Below are 27,534 nucleotides of genomic sequence, written 5' to 3'. Positions count from 1 at the left end.
TTTGATATTTCCCCTCATCTTCCTTCATCCTTGAACTCTTTTGGTAGTTCTCATGGCTTGGATTCCCCAATCTATGATCACTCCTCATTACCCACCTCCTTCAATTCCTTCCTAGCTCTGTGTTGCCCATGGATCATGGCCACTTTTCCCTCCTAGTTCTGTTGACCTTCTCTGCCTTTTCCCCATGAGTTCAGGCTATGTTTGAGAGAACTCAAGGGCATTCCTTTTAGGGCTATTGTCACTGTGGGGTATGTGCCTGGTTTTTCTCAGCTACAAGGGTCCCGTTCCCCTAGAAGAGGCCACAAAGGAAATTTCTGTATTTCATTTCATCTCTTTCAGACTGGGAGTCCAGGTCTAAGAGCAAGAAGGAAACTCCAAAATAAGGCATTCCTGAGGAAGAAGGAAGCAAAAGGATTGGTCTTGCATTCTTCTTTTGGAGAAGTAGAAATTGATGAAAACAAATTCTGTGGAGAAATCAGAGAAACCAGGAGGCACATTTGGGCCATTTCATCTTTACTCAATTCAGAAAAGTACCAACATGTATACTGGAGAAAAATTCTACAGGTGCCCCAATGTAGGAAAGCTTTTAATAAAAGCTCAAAACTCATTTTACATCAGAGAATTCATGTTGGAGAAAACCCTTATGAATGCAATGACTGTGGGAAAGGTTTCCATCATAGGTCAAAACTTAGCATACATCAGAGGGCATATACTAGAAAAAATCCTCATCAATGCAATGACTGTGGGAAAATGTTTATTAATGACTCAAAACTTATTTTACATCAGAGGATTCATACTGGTGAGAAGCCTTTTAAATGTAATGATTGTGGGAAAGTCTTCAGTCATAGGTCAAAACTTATTATACACCAGAGAATTCATACTGGTGAGAAGCCTTTTAAATGTGATGATTGTGGGAAGGCCTTTAATCAGAGTTCCACCCTCCTTCAACCCCAGAGAATTCATACTGGTGAGAAGCCTTTTAAATGTCATGTTTGTGGGAAGGCCTTTAATCAGAGTTCCAACCTCATTCAACACCAGAGAATTCATACTGGTGAGAAGCCATTTAAATGTGATGATTATGGGAAGGCCTTTAATTGGATTTCCAACCTCCTTAAACATCAGAGAATTCATACTGGTGAGAAGCCATTTCAATGTAGTGATTGTGGGAAGGCCTTCAATCAGAATTCCAACTTCTTTAAACACCAGAGAATTCATACTGGTGAGAAGCCATTTCTATGTCTTGATTGTTGGAAAGCCTTTAATCAGAATTCCCACCTCCTTCAACACCAGATAATTCATACTGGTGAGAAGTCATTTCTATGTCATGATTGTGGGAAGGCCTTTAATTGGATTTCCAACCTCCTTCAACATCAGAGAATTCATACTGGTGAGAAGCCATTTAAATGTAGTGATTGTGGGAAGGCCTTTAATCAGAATTCCAACCTCATTAAACACCAGAGAATTCATACTGGTGAGAAGCCATTTAAATGTAATGATTGTGGGAAGGCCTTTAATCAGAGTTCAAATTTAATTGTCCATCAGAGAATTCATACTGGAAAGGTTATTAAAAAATCATGAATGTGGTAAAGATTTCAATGAGAGAACAAATTTCCTGGTACATCAGAGAATTCACACTGGTGAGGAACCTTATAAATGTGAAGGCTGTGAGAACGTCCTCAGTTTTCAGTCATATTTTCTTGACCGTCAGAGGGCCCATATTGGTGAGAAACTTTAGTAATGTGATGAATATGCCAAAGGGCTCTGTAAGCATCTAGTACTCATTGATCATCTGATCATGTTAGATATAAACCTTTTCCGTACGCTTCTTGTGAGAATGTTTTGGTACGAAATACAAAATTCTGTACACTAGGAAACTCATGTAGAAAAAAAAAAAACAACTTCGGTCCACAAGTTTCATTTGGCTGTATGATTATCATGAAATGTGTTTCTGTTTAGTAGCATAATAATGAATTCAATTTTTTATTTCATTCTTTACCTCATTTTTGACAATCAAATACAAACCATTTATATTTATTATTTTTATAAATATATTTCCTCCTCTCAGTTATTCCTAGTTTTACATGGGATTGATATTTATCTTTACATATTTCAAGCAAGGTAATGTGTTCTAGTTTGAATATCACTTCATCTAGATGTTAATATTGCAATTTCTGTCTTATAATAAAATATTATTTTTACAATATTTGCCTATTTTTAAACTAGGGATTTTGTGTATTATTTATCTTCAATGATTTTTAAAAATCATAAATTTTTTGTTGCATGAGACATTCTACGTGACTTATTTTAATAAAAAATTCAAACTATTTCTAAAATGTTAGGAATTTCAGTTTATTTTCGATAATTTTCTTTTCATGATTTTTGTTAATTCCATCATTCATCTACAGCAAAGCCCTTTAATGGGTAAGGTAAAAGGACAAGTTCAATAGACTTTTATTTGAGGGGAGTCTAGCCCCTCTAGAGGCCAAAGGTTGTTCTCCCATCCATGGGAGGTGTTAAATTTATTTGTGGTTGAGATGGAAATATTAATTAGGTGGTCGCCAGGGATTTAAATTCTAAATCCCAAAAAGTATTACTCAAGTAAATAGAATTTATGGTAGTTTATTTATAATAGAGGGAATATATATATATATGTATATGTATATGTATATATATATATATGTATATGTATATGTATGTATACAGAGAGAGAGAGAGGGAGAGAGAGATCTGGCTTCTTCTGATATCAGAATTTCTAAGCCCCAGCCAGGAGAAAAAAGTCTCAAAACGATGGGACTCTCTCAGAAGTTTAGACCTCTGAGAAAGGCACAGTCACTAAGTCAGCCTTTCACTCACCAATGGTGACCATCTAAAAGGAAAAGCAGTCTGAGGTCTCCAGCCTGAGTTCCTTCAGGGGTCCAGTTCCTCGGGTCCAACACCAAGTTAGAGAATCCTCCATCCAACTCGAATCTTGAATCAAAATATCTTCTTCTGGTCTCTGATCTTCTTAAAGATCTTTTTCTCTTGTGTCACCTTCCCTAAATTTCACACAAATCACAGCAGATGCTACTCTCCAGGACTGCCCACTCTTTAGTTTATACCTTCTTTGGTTTGAGTAAACCTTTTTTAGTTATTTAACACCTTTTTTGGTTAGATCACTTTTTGTAGCTACTTAACACCTTTTGTATTTAAAATGGGTAGATCTACTTAAAATACTGAGTTACCACCTTTTTGTAGATTAAAGTCTAAAACTACATTGTGTATTACAATTCAATCTTCCCAATAAAGGAAGAGCTAAGTACCTTCATTGTTACAATCAGAGGATGTAAGGGGTAAATGTAGGGGTTCTGACTAATATATTATCCTTATAGTCACCAGGGATTCATTCAAATCCCAATAAAAATATTCAAGTCAGTTTGGGAATTGTATGTTAGTTTAATTAATATAGAGGGAAGGAATGAAGAAGAACAGAGAGGGGAAAGGGTATAAGATTTCTCTGGCCTAGCCTTGAGCCAAGGGTAGTTCAGAGACCTTCCAGCCACAAGGCCTCCTCCGAGATGAGGGGCCTCCTAGGAGGATGACGTTTTTAGGAAAGGTAAAGGAAAAAAAGGAATCAGCCTAAACTCCAAGAGAGCTCAGGGAACACGCCTCACCTGACCCACAATATTAAACTTCTTCCAGTTACTGTATCAAGGACACTCATCACCAAACCGGGACAATAGCTGCAGCCATGCCATGATGCCAAGACGCCCAGCACACTGCCACAAGCCACCTCTCCACCAAAAGAGAGCTGGCAAGAGGAAGTGCCATTAATATATAGACTTTTTTTTAATATCACTTCCTGCATCTCACATGTATCAATGGTAGCTTAAGCATGACTTAGGACAGCCCAGGGGGTCTGATAGTTGTTTCTAATTTGTCACTTGATAGAACATGTTGGTCATTGGGCATCCTTCTCAACATTTGATCCATAAATAGGGGTGTAGACAACCTTGTTTTGTTAGGATTTTAAAGATTTAATCAGGGTGGCCAAAATCTAAAATTCACAGGGATTACAATTTAATCTTCACAATAAAAGAAGAGCTAAGTATCTTGATTGTAACAATCAGGGGAGAGCTAAATCCAATCTTCACAGAGGATTTTCCTGTGTCTCCTCAGAGAAGGACCCCTTTCATTCTAGCCAATAAGGCCAGCCTGGAGTGATGGCCAGGTGATCCTTCCTGAGCCTGATGTCCCAGAAAGTGCCCTCCTTTTCCAGGCAGTCACACACAGAACATAGTCCTCTTGGGAAAGGGAGAAAGGACTGCAGAGAAGCCTGATTCTTTCCTCTCTGTCTGTCTGCAGAGAGGAACGAGCTAAACTCTGAGCAGAGAGGCTGAAGGAGATGCTCCATTTCCCTCCTATACTCAGGGGCTGAGTAATGTAATATTTATAGGGAAAATGGGTGGAATATAAGGAACAGGGGATACTGAAGGTTTTGTAACAGGGAATGGAGGAGTTGAGGGGAGAGAGGAAATATGGCTGCTGGTGAGGGAAAAGGAGTGAGATGCCCGCTACTGAGAGGCTATTTTTGAAAAATGGGGTTCCCAAGAAATGGGCCACTTATGATAGCCTGAGGAGACATCTTCTCTATTGGATTGATGTGGAAGATACCCCAGAATAGGTAAACACAGATCCTCCTGAGGGAAAGCCTCCCCCCAGACGTAGTTGCCCAGAAGGGGTCCAATAAGGACCATTGATACTTGAATGACTATCTTGAGATTCAGCTCCCTCTATGTCCATTAAAATGACAGTCCTCTTATCTGACTGCGGTTATTTAAATAAAGATAAATTTTAATGACAATGTTGGATTGGGGAAGGTATCAGGGAAGAAGGAAGAGGGATTTCCCTAGATAAGGTTTGAGTCTCTCTCAGCTTTTGAGCTGAGGGCAGGTCTCACAGGCTGGTGGAGGGTTTCTTTTATTCCTGTCTATGCTATTCTGTGCTAGTTTTCTTAAATTCAAAGTCTTAGCAGTAGACAGCAAGAGGAAGAAAAGTTCTGATCTTCAGAGGTGGTTGGGCCTGTCTCTTCGGGCTGATGCCCCTAAATACTGGCCTTACAAAACAGTAGCAGCAACTAGAAATACTTCCAAATTATATCTAGCAATAGTTATTCTCTTAATGTTATTTTCTAATTCTTTTAGCTAACATATTGAGAAGTATGATAAGAATGGGAAGCTTGAGACTTCCGGTTAAGATGGCGGCTTAGAGAAAGCTAAAGTTCAGATCTCTGGAAAACCCTTCCCGACCAATCTCAAACTATAAGCTCCTAAGGCGCCGAAATTCAAAACGATCAACAGCACAGACCCTGGGAACCCTCCTCCTGGACCTGGACCCGGTTCAAAAGGTACGGCTCCCCTCAAAAGCCAGAACCCGAGATCACTCGGACCTCAGGGGTAGGAGCGCAGAGTCCGAGGCTCCGGGAAGCCGCAGCCCAGCCTGGCTCAGAGAGCAGGGTCCTCGGAAAAAAAACCCTCAGGGCCCTCTATCCGAGTCCCAGTGAAAGTTACTGCCTGGGGCTCCCGCTGCAAAGAGCGGTGGAAACAACAGCAATCCTCAGGGCTGGCAAGACAGCCTCACGGGCTGGATCCTGCTATCCAAGTCTCAGTGAAAGTCCCTGCCCTCGGAGCTTGGGGAAGCTGCAGCCCATCCCCCCGCAGGCCGACGAAACAGCCTCACGGCCAGCGATTCTGAAGGCAACTTCCGGAAAGCGAGCCGGGGGGAGAGTGTGGCCTCGTGGTCCGACCCTTCCATTCCAGTTCCAGTGAGGCATATTCAGTTTAACCCAGGGAAAGCTCATAGAACCGACAATCTGCCCAGGACTAAAGCCTCTGAACACCAGACAGAAATAAGAAAAGCTAATCCTCCACATTCAGAGATGGCAAACTCCACAGAAGCACAGAAGCCCCAAAATACCAAGAAATTTAGAAGAAAGGGGCGACTTTGGACACATTCTATGGAGCCAAAATACAAAATACAGAGCAGATAGAAGAAGATATACAAGAAAATGCTCCAAAATCCTCCAAAGGAAATGGAAACTCTCCACAAACCCATGAAGAATTTGAATCAGAAATGACCAAAAAGATGGAAGCCCTCTGGGAGGAAAAGTGGGAAATAATGCAAAAGAAATTCACGCATCTACAAAACCAGTTTGACCAAACTGTAAAAGAAAACCAGGCTTTAAAGCAAGAACTAATAAAGCAAAGCCAAAACACCAAGAAATTAGAAGAGAACATAAAATATCTCACCAACAAGGTGATAGATCTGGAAAATAGAGGGAGAAGAGATAATTTAAGAATAATTGGACTCCCAGAAAAGCCAGAAATAAACACCAAACTGGACATGGCGATACAAGATATAATCAAAGAAAATTGCCCAGAGATTCTAGAACAAGGGGGCAATACAGCCACTGACAGAGCTCACAGAACACCTTCTACACTAAACCCCCAAAAGACAACTCCCAGGAATGTAATTGCCAAATTCCAAAGCTATCAAACAAAAGAAAAAATCCTACAGGAAGCCAGAAAAAGACAATTTAGATATAAAGGAATGCCAACCAGGGTCACACAAGACCTTGCAAGTTCTACTCTGAATGATCGTAAGGCATGGAACATGATCTTCAGAAAGGCAAGAGAGCTGGGTCTCCAACCAAGAATCAGCTACCCAGCAAAACTGACTATATACTTCCAAGGGAAAGTATGGGCATTCAACAAAATAGAAGACTTCCAACTCTTTGCAAAGAAAAGACCAGAGCTCTGTGGAAAGTTTGATACCGAAAATCAAAGAGCAAGGAATACCTGAAAAGGTAAATATTAAGGAAAGGGGAAAAATGTTACCTTCTTCTTTTACTCAAACTCTCTTCTATAAGGACTACATTTATATCAATCTATGTATACTAATATGTGGGGAAAATGTAATGTATAAATAGGGGGTAAAGAAAGAACAAATAGAATAATCGTTCTCACACAAAGATTCACATGGGAAGGGGAGGGGAAGAAAACTCCTATAAGAAGGAGAAGAAGAGAGGGGGGGGGGGTACTTAAACCTCAATCTCAGGGAAATCAACTCTGAGAGGGGAAAACATCCAGATCCATTGGGATCTTGAATTCTATCTTACCCAACAAGGGTAAGGAGAAGGGAAAACCAAGGGGGGGAGGGGGAGAGGGAGAACAAAAAGGGAGGGAAAGAGAGGGGGAGGGGGAGGGAAGAAAAAGGGAGGGACTAAAAAGGGAAACATCAAGGGAGGGGACAAGGGGGACTGATTCAAAGTAAATCACTGGACTAAAAGGTAGAGCCGAAGAAGAAAACTTAGAATTAGGGAAGGCAATCAAAATGCCAGGGAGTCCACAAATGACAATCATAACTTTGAACGTGAATGGGATGAACTCACCCATAAAACGTAGACGAATACCAGAATAGATTAGAATCCAAAACCCTACCATTTGTTGATTTCAAGAAACACACATGAGGCGGGTTGACACCCACAAGGTCAGAATTAAAGGATGGAGTAAGACCTTCTGGGCCTCAACTGATAGAAAGAAGGCAGGAGTGGTAATCATGATATCTGATAAAGCCAATGCAAAAATAGACCTGATCAAAAGGGATAGGGAAGGTAATTATATTTTGTTAAAAGGGACTCTAGACAATGAGGAAATATCATTAATCAACATGTATGCACCAAATAATATAGCACCCAAATTTCTAATGGAGAAACTAGGAGAATTGAAGGAAGAAATAGACAATAAAACCATACTAGTGGGAGACTTAAACCAACCATTATCAAATTTAGATAAATCAAATCAAAAAACAAATAACAAAAAGGTAAAAGAAGTGAATGAAATCTTAGAAAAATTAGAATTAATAGACATATGGAGAAAAATAAATAGGGATAAAAAGGAATACACCTTCTTCTCAGCACCACATGAAACATTCACAAAAATTAACCATACATTAGGTCACAGAAACATAGCACACAAATGCAAAAAAGCAGAAATAATGAATGCAGCCTTCTCAGATCACAAGGCAATAAAAATAATGATTAGTAATGGTACATGGAAAACCAAATCTAAAACCAATTGGAAATTAAACAATATGATACTCCAAAACCGTTTAAAGAAGAAATCATAGAAACAATTAATAATTTCATCGAGGAAAATGACAATGGCGAAACATCCTTTCAAACCTTTTGGGATGCAGCCAAAGCGGTAATCAGAGGTAAATTCATATCCCTGAATGCTTATATTAACAAACAAGGGAGAGCAGAGATCAATCAATTGGAAATGCAAATGAAAAAACTCGAAAGTGATCAAATTAAAACCCCCCAGCAGAAAACCAAATTAGAAATCCTAAAAATTAAGGGAGAAATTAATAAAATCGAAAGTGATAGAACTATTGATTTAATAAATAAGACAAGAAGCTGGTACTTTGAAAAAACAAACAAAATAGACAAAGTACTGGTCAATCTAATTAAAAAAAGGAAGGAAGAAAAGCAAATTCACAGCATTAAAGATGAAAAGGGGGACAGCACCTCCAATGAGGAGGAAATTAAGGCAATCATTAGAAATTACTTTGCCCAATTATATGGCAATAAATACACCAATTTAGGAGAAATGGATGAATATATACAAAAATACAAACTGCCTAGACTAACAGAAGAGGAAATAGAATTCTTAAATAATCCCATATCAGAAATTGAAATCCATCAAGCCATCAAAGAACTTCCAAAGAAAAAATCCCCAGGGCTTGATGGATTCACCTGTGAATTCTATCAAACATTCAGAGAACAGTTAATCCCAATACTATACAAACTATTTGACATAACAAGCAAAGAGGGAGTTCTACCAAACTCCTTTTATGACACAAACATGGTACTGATTCCAAAACCAGGCAGGTCAAAAACAGAGAAAGAAAACTATAGGCCAATCTCCCTAATGAATATAGATGCAAAAATCTTAAATAGGATACTAGCAAAAAGACTCCAGCAAGTGATCAGAAGGATCATTCACCATGATCAAGTAGGATTCATACCAGGGATGCAGGGCTGGTTAAACATTAGGAAAACCATCCACATAATTGACCACATCAACAAGCAAACTAGCAAGAACCACATGATTATCTCAATAGATGCAGAAAAAGCCTTTGATAAAATACAACACCCATTCCTATTAAAAACACTAGAAAGCATAGGAATAGAAGGGTCATTCCTAAAAATAATAAACAGTATATATCTAAAACCAACAGCTAATATCATCTGCAATGGGGATAAACTAGATGCATTCCCAATAAGATCAGGAGTGAAACAAGGATGCCCATTATCACCTCTACTATTTGACATTGTACTAGAAACACTAGCAGTAGCAATTAGAGAAGATAAAGGAATTGAAGGCATCAAAATAGGCAAGGAGGAGACCAAGTTATCCCTCTTTGCGGATGACATGATGGTCTACTTAAAGAATCCTAGAGATTCAACCAAAAAGCTAATTGAAATAATCAACAACTTTAGCAAAGTTGCAGGATACAAAATAAACCCACATAAATCATCAGCTTTTCTATATATCTCCAACACAGCTCAGCAGCAAGAACTAGAAAGAGAAATCCCATTCAAAATCACCTTAGACAAAATAAAATACCTAGGAATCTACCTCCCAAGACAAACACAGGAACTATATGAACACAACTACAAAACACTCGCCACACAACTAAAACTAGATTTGAACAAATGGAAAAACATTAACTGCTCATGGATAGGACGAGCCAATATAATAAAAATGACCATCCTACCCAAACTTATTTATCTATTTAGTGCCATACCCATTGAACTACCAAAATACTTCTTCACTGATTTAGAAAAAACCATAACAACGTTCATTTGGAAGAACAAAAGATCAAGGATATCCAGGGAAATAATGAAAAAAAACACATATGATGGGGGCCTAGCAGTCCCTGACCTAAAACGATATTACAAAGCAGTAGTCATCAAAACAATTTGGTACTGGCTAAGAAACAGAAAGGAAGATCAGTGGAATAGACTGTGGGCAAGCGACCTCAGCAAAACAGTATATGACAAACCCAAAGATCCCAGCTTTTGGGACAAAAATCCACTATTCGATAAAAACTGCTGGGAAAATTGGAAGACAGTGTGGGAGAGACTAGGAATAGATCAACACCTCACACCCTACACCAAGATAAATTCAAAATGGGTGAGTGACTTAAACATAAAGAAGGAAACCATAAGTAAATTGGGTAAACACAGAATAGTATACATGTCAGACCTTTGGGAGGGGAAAGGCTTTAAAACCAAGCAAGATATAGAAAGAATCACAAAATGTAAAATAAATAATTTTGACTACATCAAACTAAAAAGCTTTTGTACAAACAAAACCAATATAACTAAAATCAGAAGGGAAACAACAAATTGGGGAAAAATATTCATAGAAACCTCTGACAAAGGTTTAATTACTCATATTTATAATGAGCTAAATCAATTGTACAAAAAATCAAGCCATTCTCCAATTGATAAATGGGCAAGGGAAATGGATAGGCAGTTCTCAGATAAAGAAATCAAAACTATCAACAAGCACATGAAGAAGTGTTCTACATCTCTTATAATCAGAGAGATGCAAATCAAAACAACTCTCAGGTATCACCTCACACCTAGCAGATTGGCTAACATAACAGCAAAGGAAAGTAATGAATGCTGGAGGGGATGTGGCAAAGCAGGGACATTAATTCATTGCTGGTGGAGCTGTGAACTGATCCAACCATTCTGGAGGGCAATTTGGAACTATGCCCAAAGGGCGACAAAAGAATATCTACCCTTTGACCCAGCCATACACTGCTGGGTCTGTACCCCAAAGAGATAATGGACACAAAGACTTGTACAAAAATATTCATAGCTGCGCTCTTTGTGGTGGCCCAAAAAGGAAAACGAGGGGATGCCCATCAATTGGGGAATGGCTGAACAAACTGTGGTATATGTTGGTGATGGAATACTATTGTGCTAAAAGGAATAATAAAGTGGAGAAGTTCCATGGAGACTGGAACAACCTCCAGGAAGTGATGCAGAGCGAGAGGAGCAGAACCAGGAGAACATTGTATACAGAGACTAATACACTGTGGTATAATCGAACGTAATGGACTTCTCCATTAGTGGCGGTGTAATGTCCCTGATCAACTTGCAGGGATCCAGGAGAAAAAAAAAACCATTCATAAGCAAAGGATAAACTATGGGAGTGGAAACATCGAGAAAAAGCAACTGCCTGAATACAGAGGTTGAGGGGATATGACAGAGGATAGACTCTAAATGAACACTCTAATGCAAATACTATCAACAAAGCAATGGGTTCAAATCAAGAAAACATCTAATGCCCAGTGGACTTACGCGTCGGCTATGGGGGTTGGGGGGGAGGAAAAGAAAATGATCTATGTCTTTAACGAATAATGCTTGGAAATGATCAAATAAAATATATTTAAAAAAAAAAGAACACAAAAAAAAAGAATGGGAAGCTTGAATTTCCTATTGTCCTTAGTAGGAACTCTTCTTTTCTTTTCCCCATTATAAGCAGTTCTTTTTGCATTTCCATAATCAATGTCGATTTAGAGCATTTTTTTTCACATGACTTTAGATAGTTGTGATTTCTTCTTCTGAAAAGTGCTTATTCATATCCTTTGGCCGTTTTACAATTGGGGAATGACTTACAGTCTTACAAATTTGGCTTATTTCTCTATGTATTTCAGAAATGAGGCTTTTATCAGAGAATTTTGCTGTAATATTTCTTAGTTATGATTACTATGTATTTCCCTCCATCCAATTTTCCCTATTTATCCTTCTCTCTCCTTTCACCCTATACCTACTCAAAAAATATTTTGCTTCTGAACACCTCTTCCCCTAGTTCACACTTCCTTGAGAACCTCCTTCTATTTTATTCCCTTCCTACTTTCATGAAGACCAAGATCAAGATTTCTAAATCCAGCTAAGTATGCATATTATTCCCTCTTTGAGCCAATTCTCTTGAGAGTGAGGTTCGGGCATTGCCCACTAACCCCAATCTTCCTCTCTACTTTATATATAGTAATAAAATATGGCACTAGTGGTTCAGAGTCAGTTTTCCCTGGCAGGCTTTCGCTCCTGAAGGGCTGTGCTCAAGCTGGCTGCCCAGCAAACTTCTATATCCTAGAGCCAGGGTCTCCATGGCTTTGGAAAGAAAGGGAAGGTATAAGGGTGGTCATGACACAAATGTCTAGAGTGCCCTTGGGTCTGTTAGTACAAACTTGCTGCCAGGAGCTTGTAATGGAGCTGGAATCAGTAAGCATCAGTTCCTGGTTGTCCCTAACCTTTTGGATGTCCCAATTATAAAGCCAGCTGTCATTGCTTTATGTCTCATATAAAATACTTTTGAGAGATTAAAGGGGTTGTAGAGAAAGAAAAGATCTGTTTGTCATGTTGTTCATATGACCCTCTTTGCTTCTTCATAAAAGGCTCTCTATACTTGTTCTCTGTCCATGGTAGTTTGATCAATCCCATGAAATCAATTATCTTTAATGTAGAAACATTGCACATAAAGATGCTTTTCTTCATAGCCCATCTCTTCTTCCAAATTTGCTGTTTCTCTTGAGCAACATTATTCTTTACCTTGATTAGAATTTCTTTTATCAGTTAAAATCTTACCTTATGCCAGAGTTCTTTCCTAGTTCCAATCAAAACCAGTGCCTCCACTTGCCCTCTATATCTTGGATGAGCATCACTGGAATGTGAGCTCCTTCCGTGAGGTGACTGTTTTTGTCTATAGAAGCCTAGTCCTTCACCAGTTCTGGGCACACCTACAAATAATTTTTGATGTGCTGACCATCCTAATAATATATGAAAATGTAACGGTGTCCCTACATCTCTATGGCACAAGGAAGCGTGCTGGTATTTTCTACATGACCTTCACTATTTCTCCAATTACTTTAACTTCTGTTTAATGTTCTCTTTATTTAAGATAGACAGATAGACAGACAGATATATAGATAGATGGACAGACAGACATAGATAGACAGATAGATAGAAAGAGAGAGAGAGAGAGAAAGAGAGAGAGAGAGAGAGAGAGAGAGAGAGAGAGAGAGAGAGAGAGAGAGAGAGAGAGAGATCCAACTAACAAATCTAACAGACATTTATTAGGCATCTTCTGCAAGGCACTCAATTAGATACAAAGAGAAAAACAAGTCTCCACCATCAAGGAGCTTCCATACAAAATTCTATTTCCTCACCTGAATCTATCTATGAAAAGTCGCCTCCAAGAAAGGCTGCACATTTCTATATTCACACTTACTACTGCCAAGGAATGAGAAATGTGTGGTTGCCTCCAATCCCAGGAAAAGTGGCTTTGCTCTTTCAAATACATCTTGAAAGCTTGAGGGGGTAAAAGCTGACACAATCACTAATCCTAGAGCAAATTAAACAGCAAGAGGCATTCTCCTTGGACTCTATGACTTTAAGGATAAACTTTTTAATAGACCTCATTGTTCATGACCAAAGTTCCTGTGTCTAGATGAGGAGAATGAATGAAAGAGCATTTATTAAGCACTTAGATGCTATGTGCTGGCAACACAAATAAAAAAGTGAAATGTCTCTGATCTCAGAAATTCACATTCTAATCAGGGAGACACCATATCAAAAGTTTGAGCTACAAGTTCCATGTTCCTCAGGGTACAACAGTAAAACAAGATGGTACGGCACATTCTCTAATGTGATTTCCATGGATGAAACCACATTCATTTCTAATGTTAAATCATTTGACCATGTCAAGGACTCTGGTGGTGAGAACCTGCTTTTCTGAATCCTCAGTAGTGGTTGTTATAGTTGCAAAAGCAGTTTGCCAGGTGGCATCTCCCCAAGGATTGCTATCTTGGTTAACAGGGAACAAGGGCTAAGCTAGAAGTGGTGGTCTGCGTGGCAGTGCTATTTCCAGAAATCTAGGGCCGGGAATCCTGGGCAATATGCATTCTCACAGGAGTGAGGATGGTGATCCAAGAGGTGGTGGCATGACTCCCCTGACATGTGATCTCCTGTCTTCTCTTCAGGGTGCTTTGCCACTTCCGCTAAATTGGCTTTCTTGCCCCATAGGTACCAATTGGTGGAGGCCACTGGCCCCCTTTGATTAGTTCTGCTACAGTGGATGACAGCTATGGGGCTGGGCTAGAAGCAGAGTCTGTGGAGGCCTCCTAGTGCTAGGGCTCTAGCTGCCTGATACTGATAAATGGGGTTGTTCCTTCATTGATGGGGACTAAAGTATTGAAAGAACTGGGTCTCTATGCAATCTATTTATTTCACCATAAGATGAATAAACAATTGGGAAGAACTTTCAGTAATTCACTCAACATTCTTTTTAATACCTACAATCTTGTAAGCCCTCTCCTCACTTTGCATTACACTGTGTTGATTCTTTAATATGCCCGCATGTAACTCATACTTTTTGCTCTATGGCATGACAGTTTCCATTGAATTGAAGTACTGGTTTGCGTAACCATTTCCCAATCTGGGGTCCTTACACTATTTCCAGATGTGGGCTTTTAAAAAATACTATACATAAGACTTCTGGAAACAACTTTGTATAGAGTTTTCTTTTCCCCCAAGGATATATTTTAGTCAGAATTACCTCTTCAGAGAAGAAAGCTCTTACAGCTATTCTCTATTGTCAGATTGTACAAATTCTATCAATAGCAGAAACATTTTTCTCCCCACAGTCCTGCCAATATTTGATTGGATTGTTTTTCTTTGTGTCCCCAGAGACTTGTTACTGTTCTCAGCCCTGAACCCCTTGGACTTTGGTCCTCGGGATTTTCTCCGCAAGGTACTGGAGTGGTGCGCCATTTTCCCCCCAATGGGTTCCCATTTGAGAAATGAAGAAGTGACTTGCTCAAGGTCACACAACTCCCAGGAGTCCAAGGCTAGATTTTAACCCAGACCTTCCAGACTCCAGGCCTGAGTGCTCCATCTACTGAACCATCTAGCAGCCCCTCCAGGCAGATAGTAGCTCCACCTTCCTGAGCCCTCCTTTCTCAAATCCATTCAGATGCCAAATCCTAACCCAAGTTAATGGGACAAAGGCCCTGGGAGTGGCACCCTGGTGGATTGACTGTCTTTTTTTCTTGGAAACAATGGAAAGGAAGGCAAGGACAGTGGGGTGGGGAAGGGAGGAAGAAGGAGAGCATTATTGGGAAATGTAATCCCACTAAATGAGAACTCTATACAAATCTGGAGGATCCCAAGAAACAAGCCTCACCCTCATCCCAATTTGTGAAAGGAGGGAAGAATCCACATTAAATAGAAATACCTTTCCCAGGGCCCTGGAGGGAGAACCAGGCATATAGATGATCCTGGGTTCAAATGTGAACTCAGACACTTCCCAGCTTTAACTCCCTTAAACCCAATTGTCAACCCTTATCATTCTTCTGCCTTGGAACTAATCCTTAATATTGATTTTTAAATGGAAAGGAAGGGTTAAAAAGCCCCCAAAGTATCAGTCTGGTAGCTAAGACAGACACATCCTAACTAAGACCAAAGATACGGGCTAAAAAATGACAAGAAGAAATCGATTTCACTCGGGGAAATCGAGGGAAGAGGGGAGAAGAGGGAACTAGAAAAGGGTACATTAAAGGCAGAGAGTAGACTGAAGCCAAACAAAAAAGGCACCAAGAAAGTACAAAAAAGACCCCAAGAAAGTAGAAAAATGTTCTTGGGTCTTCTTGGAGAGCCAAAGAATTGGGCGCCATTCAATGGGGGATTGGCTGAACCAGTTATGACATAGAAATTGGGACGGAACTTTTAATTTCAATTTAGAATTTGTTCTAAAAAACAAAGAAGGGAATGATTTCTGGCAAACTTGGAGAGACTTGTATGAACTGAGAGAGAGAGAAGGGAGTAAAACCAGGAGAACAATTCACACAATGGCAAGGAGATCTTAAAGGCGAACAGTTTTGAAGGACTTAAGGAGAAAAACAAGACTCATGATTTGAAATCAGTTACCTGCTTCCTGTCGGAAGTGCAGAATGAGCCTTTGTTTTGGACTTGGCCGATGCAGAAATTTCTTTGCTTGACCATGTCTGTGTGTGTGTGTGTGTCTGTTTTTCTTTTTCAATGGGGAATAGGGAGGTGGAAGAAGAGAGGGTAGATTTCTTTCTGATTAAAATAATACAATTTCATTCTAAAACATTTTACGGACCACATCTCCATACAAATGTGACAGTTCATTGTACTGTAAGAAATTATGAGGGGCAGCTAAGTGGCCCAGGGGGTAGAGTGCTGGGCCTGGACTCATCTTGCTTAATTAAAATCTGGCCTCAGACACTTATAAGCTATGTGACCCTGGACAAGTCACTTTTCGCCTCTGTAAAGTGAGCTGGAGAAGGAAAAGGCAAAGTGCTTCATATTTCTGCCACAAGAATCCCAAATGGGGTCATGAAGAGTAAGACACGACTGAAAATTACTGAACAGTAGCTCAGTGGATTGAGAGCCAGGCCTAGAGATGGGAGGTCCTGGGTTCAAATATGACCTCATACACTTCCTAGCTGGGCAAGTCACTTGACCCCCATTGCCTAGCCCTTATGCTCTTCTGCCTTGGAACCAATACACAGCATTGACTCCAAGGCAGAAGGTAATGGTTTATTTTAAAAAACAAAAACAAAAACTGAGGCGGCTAGATGGTAAAGGGAATAGAACACAGGACCTGAAGTTCAAAAGTCCAGAGTTTAAAAGTCACTGAACTTCATCTGTAAAATGGGGATAATAATAGGCACCTACCCCGACTAGGGCTGTAGTAAGGATCAAATGAAATGATACTTGTAAAATGCTTTGGAAGCCTCATGAATCCCTCATCTCCCTAATTTCTACCTGAATCCTTTAATAAATAGCCATATAAAGACTAGCTCTAATCAGTACAGCTCACTAGAACAATCTCCATTGGTTCCAAAGCCCCTGCAAGAAATCTCCCAGAGGCTTGATTTTCTGGACATGCTGAACCAGGCTCCTTGGTCTTCCTCAAAATGACTTTGTTCTCGTGCCCTAAGAGCCATGGAGGTCTTTCCATCTGACTTACAACTGAAAGACCCTCCATAGATTGTCTTGGCACAGGAGCTCCTTGAGGGCAGCCTTGCTTTTCTAGCGTTTTCCCAGTGCTTAAACAGTTCTTTTCATATAATAAATATTTCTCATTCCTTGTTCATTCATTCATTCATTCATTCATTCAGTTAAACAAACAGGAAAATAAATACATGGAATAAATCAAGACGCTTCAAGAAAAAGAAGGCACTATTTTAGGAACCAGAGGGGAAAGGGATCTGAGTTCAAACTGTAATGACTAATCTTTGACCAAGAAAATAGGTAATTAAAACGCCTTCCCCTTGTCTAGTTGTAGGTACATAGTCAAGTATTTGTGTTGAAATGTTCTTAGTCCTGGATGGGCCAAGAACCAACCCCTAAATAACCCGTCCTGTCATGCCAAAGGGCAAGGGTCCCGGAGTAGGGGTAGGGGTAATGCAAGAAGGATTCAGAATTGGATGGATGGTAGCGTTGGGGGCTGGGAGTGAAGAGATGCTCCCCTGGGGTTCTGGAAGGATATCTTTCTACAAGGATGTAAGACTCCAAGACTTGGCTCCAAAGCACGACTCAAAGATTCTTTAATGGCTCAAGGTCAACAAAGCATGAGCTCCCTATTGGCATACTCTACCAGTGTAGGCATCATTATCCATAGCTTGGATAAAGGCATAGATAGTTTATTCACCAAGTTGGACAGTTTCAGCAAGATGGAGTGACAAGTCAATGGATGCTAATGGCAGGATCCAAAAGAATCTCAATAGGTTAGAGAGAGGTTGGGCTGAATATCATATGATTAAATTTAGTATTGAAAAATGGAAAGTTTTATGGTTGGATACAAAAATTGAACTTCATGAGTCTAAACTTAGATGGCAATCGTTCTCAAAAAAAACCATCCTTGCACCTAGGTCTGACGGGAAGTTAACATTTGAGCTTCACTTGATCACTGAGGATACTTTTGATTACATCTATCAAAAGTATTGGAACAGTTTTAAAAAGTTTTGAACCTATATAGAAACAGTTTTTCCAGCTAAATATTTTCTTTATTTTTACACTGGCTTTCAAGTGGAAGTCTAACAGCATTAAGGGTAACAATCCTTCCGTCTAGATGGTCTAGATTCTCCTCTAATTAAACTCCTGAACAGAAAACAGACTCATATGCACATATACCCTTGTGGCACATTCATACCCAAAGGCATAGAATTCTAGTCCAAGGATTCTAAACCACAGAGGATCCCAGAATCAGAGGTGGAAGGGACCTTCCCTCTAATTCTGACTCTTTACAACATCCCCAAAGGGGGGTAATTCACATTCCAGATGCTAACCTTCCCCAACAACTCCTTTTGGGCAGCTCTCATATTCAGGATGGTTTCTTTCCATGTCAGAAAGATCTTCCCTTCCCTCTTTCCTTGCCAAAGCACATTCCCATGAACCTTCTACTTTCCTGGGTTAGAGGGACATCAAAGAGACTGAAAAAAATTTTTTGAGAAATTTTCATTAATTAATTTAGAATATTATTCCATGGTTACATGAATCACACTCTTTCCCTCCTCTCCTTCTACCTCCCTCCCATAGCCAACAAGCAATTCCACTGGGTTTTATATATAATGTGAAGAGTGAAATATTGAGGGAACTCATTTACTCATGAAGGGAAATCCAAAATCAGAGAACTTATGCAGAGTATGTAGAAAATGACTCCTCAAAGGGGAGCAAGTTATCTGAGTTCAACCAAGAGACAGGCCTTCAGTATCATGCAGGTGTATTAAAAATAGATGATGTGTGGAGCTACTTCTAGTTGCGGTAAATGATATGCTCTGCTTCTGACGAGAGAGATACTGGGGAAAACTCAGGAAGCCCAGTTGTAATGGAGATAGAGGTACTTCTGAGAGATAGAGAGATACTATTAGAGAGAGATATTCTAGGGTTGCCTATTGATCACTACTGATGTCTAATTGATTATTTTTCCTAAGCTCCTCCTTCTTCAATCCCTCCCTTCACCACCCTATTCTGAAGCCTTTGGCTTCGCAACACCCCCCTGAGTAGACTATATGATTTATGAGGAAAAACTCTTTTCTCTTCCTTTTCCAAGTAAGGGGGTTTATTGGGAACAACAGGATGGAGAACTGAGGTAAGATGAGGTGAGAGGGATAAGGTGTTCCCTAATCTCTAAGGAAGGTTAGGAGGATTTTTTGGAAATGTCAGTTCTGTCACAGCTGTGACACAAGTCTTTCAAGGAGATATGAAGGACAATTGATTTTCTTCTGTCTTCTTCTAATCAGGCCAGTATATAACAATCAATGACCAACATCAGCCACACCAAAGCCTCAGCCTAGGTCAGAAGCCAAGGCAGTCTCTCAGTTCATCCCCTGGCCATGCTCCACCTGACATTCCTGGGAACATCCTATTTGAAATGTTCTTTCTTGATTGACATCTGAGGTCCTTTACTCTCTGTCTTCCATGCATGGAATTATCTCGTCCTTCATGCCTCTTCCACATTACATAAAACTCCCAGAAGTCTTTAGGGAAGCAAATGGAAAATGGGGATAGACTCAGAATCCAACTTCCCCTACCTGGCTTTAATAGATCTCTCTCTCTCCTTCATGCAGTCAGTTTCAAAGAGTCTATCACCATGAGTGCTTGTCTCCAAGAAGGAATGAAAAACACTTCTTATCTGCAAAAGTCTTCTACTGATTCTGACTCTCAGGTGGGCGCAACATTGGCTTTTCAACACCAATTAGTAGAGCCACATGAAGACAACCACAAGGACTCATGAGAAGAAGGGCCCTCTGCCTCCAGAGAAGGAGCTGATGGAGTCTGGATGCAGACTTCCTTTTTTCTTTGCTCAGATTCTCTTCCACTCAGTGATGAGTATGGGGAACAGTTTGACAGTACTGCTTCAGTACACTCCATATCAGATTGCTTGCCCACTGTTACAGGGAAATTAGCAGGAATAAGAGATCCTGCAAGGCAGAAGAGCAAGGTTCCAGAACTCTGGAGAGTGACAGGCAGTTCCTTCTGAGAGGGACAGTAGAGCAGCCAGGAGTTGAGTTTCTGTCTAGTTCTTCTGGGAAGGATGTAGAGAGCTAGATATTCTCTCTCCTGTGGCTTTCCTGGTGATCCAGTCTGTTCTTGTGGGTCCCTGCTACTGCTGAGACTGATTTCCAACAGAGATGCTCAAGACTCCAGAGGACAACTGTCAGTGAGACCTTCCTTTGAATCCTGTTCCTGCTACCTGCAATTCCTTCCCACTTTTATATATTAACTAAGGTGGTTTCATTTCACTAGATGAAGCAAGTAGATTTGTAGGTAGTGAAGTATTAAATGGTGGAGGTAACCACTTGACTTGGGTTTTAGATAGATCATCCCAAATCCCTTCCTTCCCTTATCTGAAAATGAACTATTGTCTCAGTTAGATTTATATGCATTATTTCAGTAGAGTTATTTCACCACTCAGAGAAGGGAAGGGGAAGAAGGGAGGGATGCTGTGATTCTTCCACACTCTGCCCTTCTCAGAAGGCATACTGGCTGCACTTTCCTGTCCTTTTCCTGGTCTCTCTCTTTCTCGTTGCTAGTCTCCCTAGCAGGCTAACTCTCACTCTCCAAGGCTACAATGGCCCTCAGATCCAATCACACATGGCAGCTGAAGTAGCCACAAACAGACATGCTCCAATCAGATTCTCCTCCAGCAGCAGGGATCCCCCACCAGCTCATCCACGCCACTCACAAGACTCCTGGCCAAGAGCAATTCTTTAGGGACACAAAAGACACAAGTGAGCAGGTGAAAAGTGGAACCAACGGATCACAGCCCCACCAAGCCAAACACCAAACCATTCCGGAGCACCGTAGGTGCCTTTCCAAAGAGACAGCCCAGTATACTTCATTTCCAAAAAGATTGCAGGAACCAGAAACAGAATCAATTCGACACAAAAGCCAGGATGGATGTAAAAAGAACTTTGACAAGGCCTGAGGATACATCCCAATGTAAGAGAGCGCAAGTGCAGCCAGAGGAGAGATTGAAAGACCTGGAGAGATGGAAAGAAACAGCTTTAGCCAAGAGACACTCGAGGACTTTTCAACAACTCACTGCCAAGAAGGGTCTGAGCAGCAGTTTATCCCAGAACAACAATGATTTTAGAACACGATCACTCTGTGTTAAATCTGGTCTATGTTGAACCCTGTGGTTGTCCTCTGGTGTTGTCTTATCTGGTGTGCACAAACAAAAAAACGAGGATTGAGCCTAAGAGAACTCTGATCAGAATAAGTAGAGCCCCAAACAAGAAAGTTGTTTGAGGTTATGGATTATATATGAATGAAATCAGAATGCTAATAAGAACAGGTTTTTATCTCAACTGTAATGTATAAGATTTCTGATAAAAGGGTTTATGGAAATCACACCACTGGGATATTTTTACTTAAAATCATGAAGTGAAAGATGATTAAATACCCCCCAAATGATTTCATATTCACACCGAGAATTTAATCATTGATGAGAACAATCTAAATGCTGCTACGAGGCATTTTCATGACTGTAAAAAAAAAGGGGGGACAGTAAATCTAATGTAGGCAATGGACTTGATTATTGATTAAAACTGATTTCAGATACTCTGCTTACTGTGCTCACAAAGTATCCTCAGTTTATATCAGTGAAGTGAAACTCATAAATGAACACCATTTCAGGGCCAGGCACAAGGATGCTAAAGAGACTCTGGTTATCAAAAATAAAATATATGTTGAAATATATAAGAATAAAAGGATTTCTAACTCTAAGGGATTCCAACTCCACCCAAATAAAACTCCCTGGTTCCACAAAGATCTGCTTCTCCTGTGTTTCACAGGCTACACTAATCCTCCCTGATCTGACTAACCCAAATTTATACTATCTAAATAAAAACTACCACTATTATCCTGATAAATCTTAACTGTGCCTTCAAATTATAAAAAAGCAAAGGATAGCTGGTTGAATCTCAACAAGAACCAAGTCAGGACTCTGAGCCTTAGCAGACTCAGAGTCCAAACCAAAGACCAGATTTTTCTTTGGTCTTCTCAGAGTTAAACAATCTATAAAGGCAGTAATTGATAGTCAATAGTACTGCACTCAGTCAAAGGTCATCATGAAGTCCTGAGTCCCCCCTCACTCTGGAAAGCAAAGAAGTCATTGTAATACCAAGACTGAAAGTACCACACTTGCCTTTCTCCAAGTTACACAGAAGAGATTAGCAATCACAGTTTCTCAGCTTGCTTACCTCTATAATAGCAACCCTGGTAATGCTCATGTGTGGAGTCATTTTCATAAACATTATCCTGTGGGAGAGTAGCACATCCAGCCCCCCAGAAATGCTGTTGTGCTTAGGATTTTTCTCTCTATAAAAGTCTTTCTTTTAGTCACAATAAAGGAAGTCATAGCCCCAGTCATGGTGCCATGATTCTTCCCCTGGTCCTTCTCAAAAGGCATGCTGGCTTCACCTTTCTGGTCCTTCTCCTTATCTCACTCTTTCTCTCTAGCTGCTAGTTTTCCTAGCTGACTCACCCTCACTCTCCATGGCTACAACAGCCCTCAGATCCAATCACTCATCACCAGTCTCCCACACATGACCCCCATAGAGAGGGGAAAATAATTTGACTCAAAAAAATTTTAAAGGTGGTTAAAAATCAGGCTGGGCCCAAAATCTGCTCCTTAGATAAAGAAATCAAAACCTTCTCAAGGTCTATGCCATCTCCCCAGGGAAGTAAATAAGCCCTGAATTAAGGGGAAATTCCACCACATGGAGGTGATCAAGATGGGGCAGGGCAGAGCTGAGGCCTGGAATAAAGGCAGAACTCCCAGAGCTTCAGAACCTTGGGAGGAAAGAGGCCAGATAAGGAAGTGAGAGGTACCAGGCCTACACTTTCTGATGGAGACTTCCTCAGGCAGCCCTCAGCCTGGATGAGTCTTTTTAGGTGGGAGCTCTTGTTCTGGTCCCAGTGACCTGAACCTGAGGTTACTCTATTGAGCTTCAGGGCCTTCTGGGGTCTGTTCCTGCTCTGGGTGAGTCTGCCCCATTTTCTCCTCCTCCTCCTCAAGTCCTCCTTGCTTCAGTCCCTCACCCCAAGCTCTCAGAGGGGTCTCCTCCTGCCTTAATGAGGACCAATGACCTAGAACAAGGTAGCTGAGGGTCACCCCTGATTGCAGAGGAAAGGAGGCCCTGGATTCCTCAGGGGCCTTAGTTCCCCAATGAAACCCTTATCTATGAAACCTCTGGTAGGTGCTACTCCCAGTTCTAGGTCATGGGCAATCAAAGGCCAAAGGCAAATAGAACCTTTCCTTTAGGAGTTTCCCATTACCCTAAGGCAAACAGATAAGAATGTAGGGAATGGGAAGGGACCTCAATACTAAGAAGGGCCAGGGGAACCAGGAGATATTCCCTTGGGTATCCTGTTAATCCTATGTATAGCTTCCTTGGTATGTTTTTGTTTGAATGTTGTCTCCTGTGAGCTTCCTCAGGGAGGAGCCATTTTTTACCTCTTTCTTGGATGTCCAGCACTTAGCATAATACAAAGCTCATAATAAGCTCGCAAGAGATGTCCATTGATCTATTTTTTCATGTTTAGAGTGTTATCAAATCGGCTACAACTTGACATAGAAAATTTAGAAACTTCAGAAGCAGATTTAGAGATAATAGATAAATTAATGGATAAATAAAATATCGACAGCAAGTCTATTCTATGCTGGGCTGTACTGAGCACTTTATAATACTAGTATCCCTTAAGAGCCTCACAACAATCCTAAGAGGTAGGTTGTCACTTTACCATTGAAGAAACTGAGTCAGCAGAGGTAAAGTGACTTGGCCAGGGTCACCCAGCTAGGAAGAGTCTGAAGCCCAGATTTGATCTCAAATCTTTCTGACTTTGGGCCCTTGTGAACTCTTCCCTTCACCATCACTTCACTGCCACTAGATTAGGAGGGACCTTATCTGCAATTAGCAGATGAGGAAATAAGAGAAGTCAGTGATTGACCCAGTGTCTACTAAGTAGTTAGTCTAATAGTTGAAGCCAGATTTCCTGACTCCTAAACTAGGGTTCTCTTTAGGCCACAGTGCTGCTTCCTATGACTGATGGTGGAGTCTGACTTGACTCTCCTATCCCAATCAGACCATGCCATTCTCCTACTCAAGAAATGCCAGTGACTCCCATTTGCTCTGGAATTCATGGGTCCAACTATGTGACCCTGAGCAAGTCACCTAATCACCACAGTCTACTCTTTCCTGCTCTTTTCCTTTGGAACCGATACACAGTACTGATTCTGAGAGGGAAGGGAAGGGTTTTAAAAACAAAGAATTCATGAGTCTTCCTCTGTTCAGCATTGATAGGCCTCTCTATCTCATTCCAACTTCATTTAAAAAAGTGTTTATTCATTACAATCATTCAGTTGTCCTTTTGATATTTCCCCTCATCGTCCTTCATCCTTGAACTCTTTTGGTAATTCTCATGGCTTGGATTCCCGAATCTCTGATCATTCCTCATTACCCACCTCCTTCAATTCCTTCCTAGCTCTGTGTTGCCCATGGATCATGGCCACTTTTCCCTCCTAGTTCTGTTGACCTTCTCTGCCTTTTACCCATGAGTTCAGGCTATGTTTGAGAGAACTCAAGGACATTCCTTTTAAGGCTATTGTCACTGTGGGGTATGTGCCTGGTTTTTCTCAGCTACAAGGGTCCCGTTCCCCTAGAAGAGGCCACAAAGGAAATTTGTGTATTTCATTTCATCTCTTTCAGACTGGGAGTCCAGGTGTAAGAGCAAGAAGGAAACTCCAAAATAAGGCCTTCCTGAGGAAGAAGGAAGCAAAAGGATTGGTCTTGCATTCTGCTTTTGGAGAAGTAGAAATTGATGAAAACAAATTCTGTGGAGAAATCAGAGAAACCAGGAGTCACATTTGGGGCATTTCATCTTTACTCATTTCAGAAAAGTACCAACATGTATACTGGAGAGAAATTCTACAAGTGCCCCCAATGTAGGAAAGCTTTTAATAAAAGCTCAAAACTCATTTTACATCAGAGAATTCATGTTGGAGAAAACCCTTATGAATGCAATGACTGTGGGAAAGGTTTCCATCATAGGTCAAAACTTAACATACATCGGAGGGCACATACTAGAAAAAATCCTTATCAATGCAATGACTGTGGGAAAATGTTTATTAATGACTCAAAACATATTTTACATCAGAGGATTCATACTGGTGAGAAGCCTTTTAAATGTAATGATTGTGGGAAAGTCTTCAGTCATAGGTCAAAACTTATTATACACCAGAGAATTCATACTGGTGAGAAGCCATTTAAATGTGATGATTGTGGGAAGGCCTTTAATCAGAATTCCCAACTCCTTAAACACCAGAGAATTCATACTGGTGAGAAGCCATTTAAATGTAATGATTGTGGGAAGACCTTTAATCAGAATTTCAACCTCTCTGTTCACCAAAGAATTCATACTGGTGAGAAGCCATTTAAATGTGATGATTGTCGGAAGGCCTTTAATCAGAGTTCCCACCTCCTTCAACACCAGAGGATTCATACTGGTGAGAAGCCTTTTAAATGTCATGATTGTGGGAAGGCCTTTATTCGGAGTTCCACCCTCCTTCAACACCAGAGAATTCATACTGATGAGAAGCCATTTAAATGTGATGATTGTGGGAAGGCCTTTTATCAGAATTCCCACCTCCTTAAACACCACAGAATTCATACTGGTGAGAAGCCATTTAAATGTAATGATTGTGGGAAGACCTTTAATCAGAGTTCCCACCTCCTTCAACACCAGAGAATTCATATTGGTGAGAAGCCTTTTAAATGTAATGATTGTGGTAAGGCCTTCAGTCAAAGGTCAAAACTTATTATACATCAGAGAATTCACACTGGTGAGAAGCCTTTTAAATGTAATGATTGTGGGAAGGCCTTTAATCAGAGTTCCCACCTCCTTCAACACCAAAGAATTCATACTGGTGAGAAGCCATTTCAATGTCATGGTACTGGGACGTCCTTTAATCAGAATTCCAACATCTCTGTTCAGCAAAGAATTCATACTAGTGAGAGGGCATTTCAATGTAATGATTGTGAGAAGGCCTTTAATCAGAGTTCCCACCTCCTTCAACACCAGAGAGTTCATACTGGTGAGAAGCCTTTTAAATGTAATGATTGTGGGAAAGTCTTCAGTCATAGGTCAAAACTTATTATACACCAGAGAATTCATACTGGTGAGAAGCCTTTTAAATGTCATGATTGTGGGAAGGCCTTTATTCGGAGTTCCAGCCTCCTTCAACACCAGAGAATTCATACTGATGAGAAGCCATTTAAATGTGATGATTGTGGGAAGGCCTTTAATCATGATTCCAACCTCTTTCAACACCAGAGAATTCATACTGGTGAGAAGCCATTTAAATGTGATGATTGTGGGAAGGCCTTTAATCAGAATTCCCACCTCCTTCAACACCAGAGAATTCATACTGGTGAGAAGCCATTTCAATGTCATGATTGTGGGAAGGCCTTTAATCAGAGGTCCCACCTCCTTCAACATCAGAGAATTCATACTGGTGAGAAGCCTTTTAAATGTAATGATTGTGGTAAGGCCTTCAGTCAAAGGTCAAAACGTAATGTACATCAGAGTATTCATACTGGTGAGAAGCCATTTCAATGTCATGGTACTGGGACGGCCTTTAATCAGAATTCCAACATCTCTGTTCAGCAAAGAATTCATACTAGTGAGAGGGCATTTCAATGTAATGATTGTGAGAAGGCCTTTAATCAGAGTTCCCACCTCCTTCAACACCAGAGAGTTCATACTGGTGAGAAGCCTTTTAAATGTAATGATTGTGGTAAGGCCTTCAGTCAAAGGTCAAAACTTATTATACATCAGAGAATTCACACTGGTGAGAAGCCTTTTAAATGTAATGATTGTGGGAAGGCCTTTAATCAGAGTTCAAATTTAATTGTCCATCAGAGAATTCATACTGGAAAGGTCATTAAAAAATCATGAATGTGGTAAAGATTTCAATAAGAGAACAAACTCTCGGTACATCAGAGAATTCACACTGGTGAGGAACCTTATAAATGTGAAGGCTGTGAGAAAGTCCTCAGTTTTCAGTCATATTTTCTTGACCATCAGAGGGCCCATATTGGTGAGAAACTTTAGTAATATGATGAATATGCCAAAGGGCTCTGTAAGCATCTAGTACTCATTGATCATCTGATCATGTTAGATATAAACCTTTTTTGTACACTTCCTCTGAGAATGTTTTGGTACGAAATACAAAATTTTCTACATTAGAAAACTGGTGCTGAAAAAACTTTCATTTGAAAAAAAAGTTTCATTTGGCTGTATGATAATCATGAAATGTGTTTCTGTTATGTAGCACAATAATGAATTCAATTTTTTATTTCATTCTTTACCTCATTTTTGACACT

General features: G+C 40.3%; 1 protein-coding gene across 1 annotated transcript; it reads left to right on the top strand.

Annotated features, from left to right (window-relative positions):
* Nucleotides 1-425: 425 nt before the first annotated feature.
* Nucleotides 426-27,079, top strand: LOC107649098 (zinc finger protein 91-like; the record flags this gene model as incomplete). The annotated part of the gene is made up of 4 exons (XM_056796868.1): nt 426-1,560; nt 25,325-25,956; nt 26,209-26,712; nt 26,881-27,079. Coding segments are annotated over exons 1-4 (2,145 nt in total), but the record flags the coding sequence as incomplete, so codon positions are not given.
* Nucleotides 27,080-27,534: the final 455 nt, after the last annotated feature.

Source organism: Monodelphis domestica, chromosome 4 (genome assembly GCF_027887165.1).
Source record: "Monodelphis domestica isolate mMonDom1 chromosome 4, mMonDom1.pri, whole genome shotgun sequence".
Lineage (NCBI taxonomy): Eukaryota > Metazoa > Chordata > Mammalia > Didelphimorphia > Didelphidae > Monodelphis > Monodelphis domestica.
This window is presented reverse-complemented; position numbering and strand designations above follow the sequence as displayed.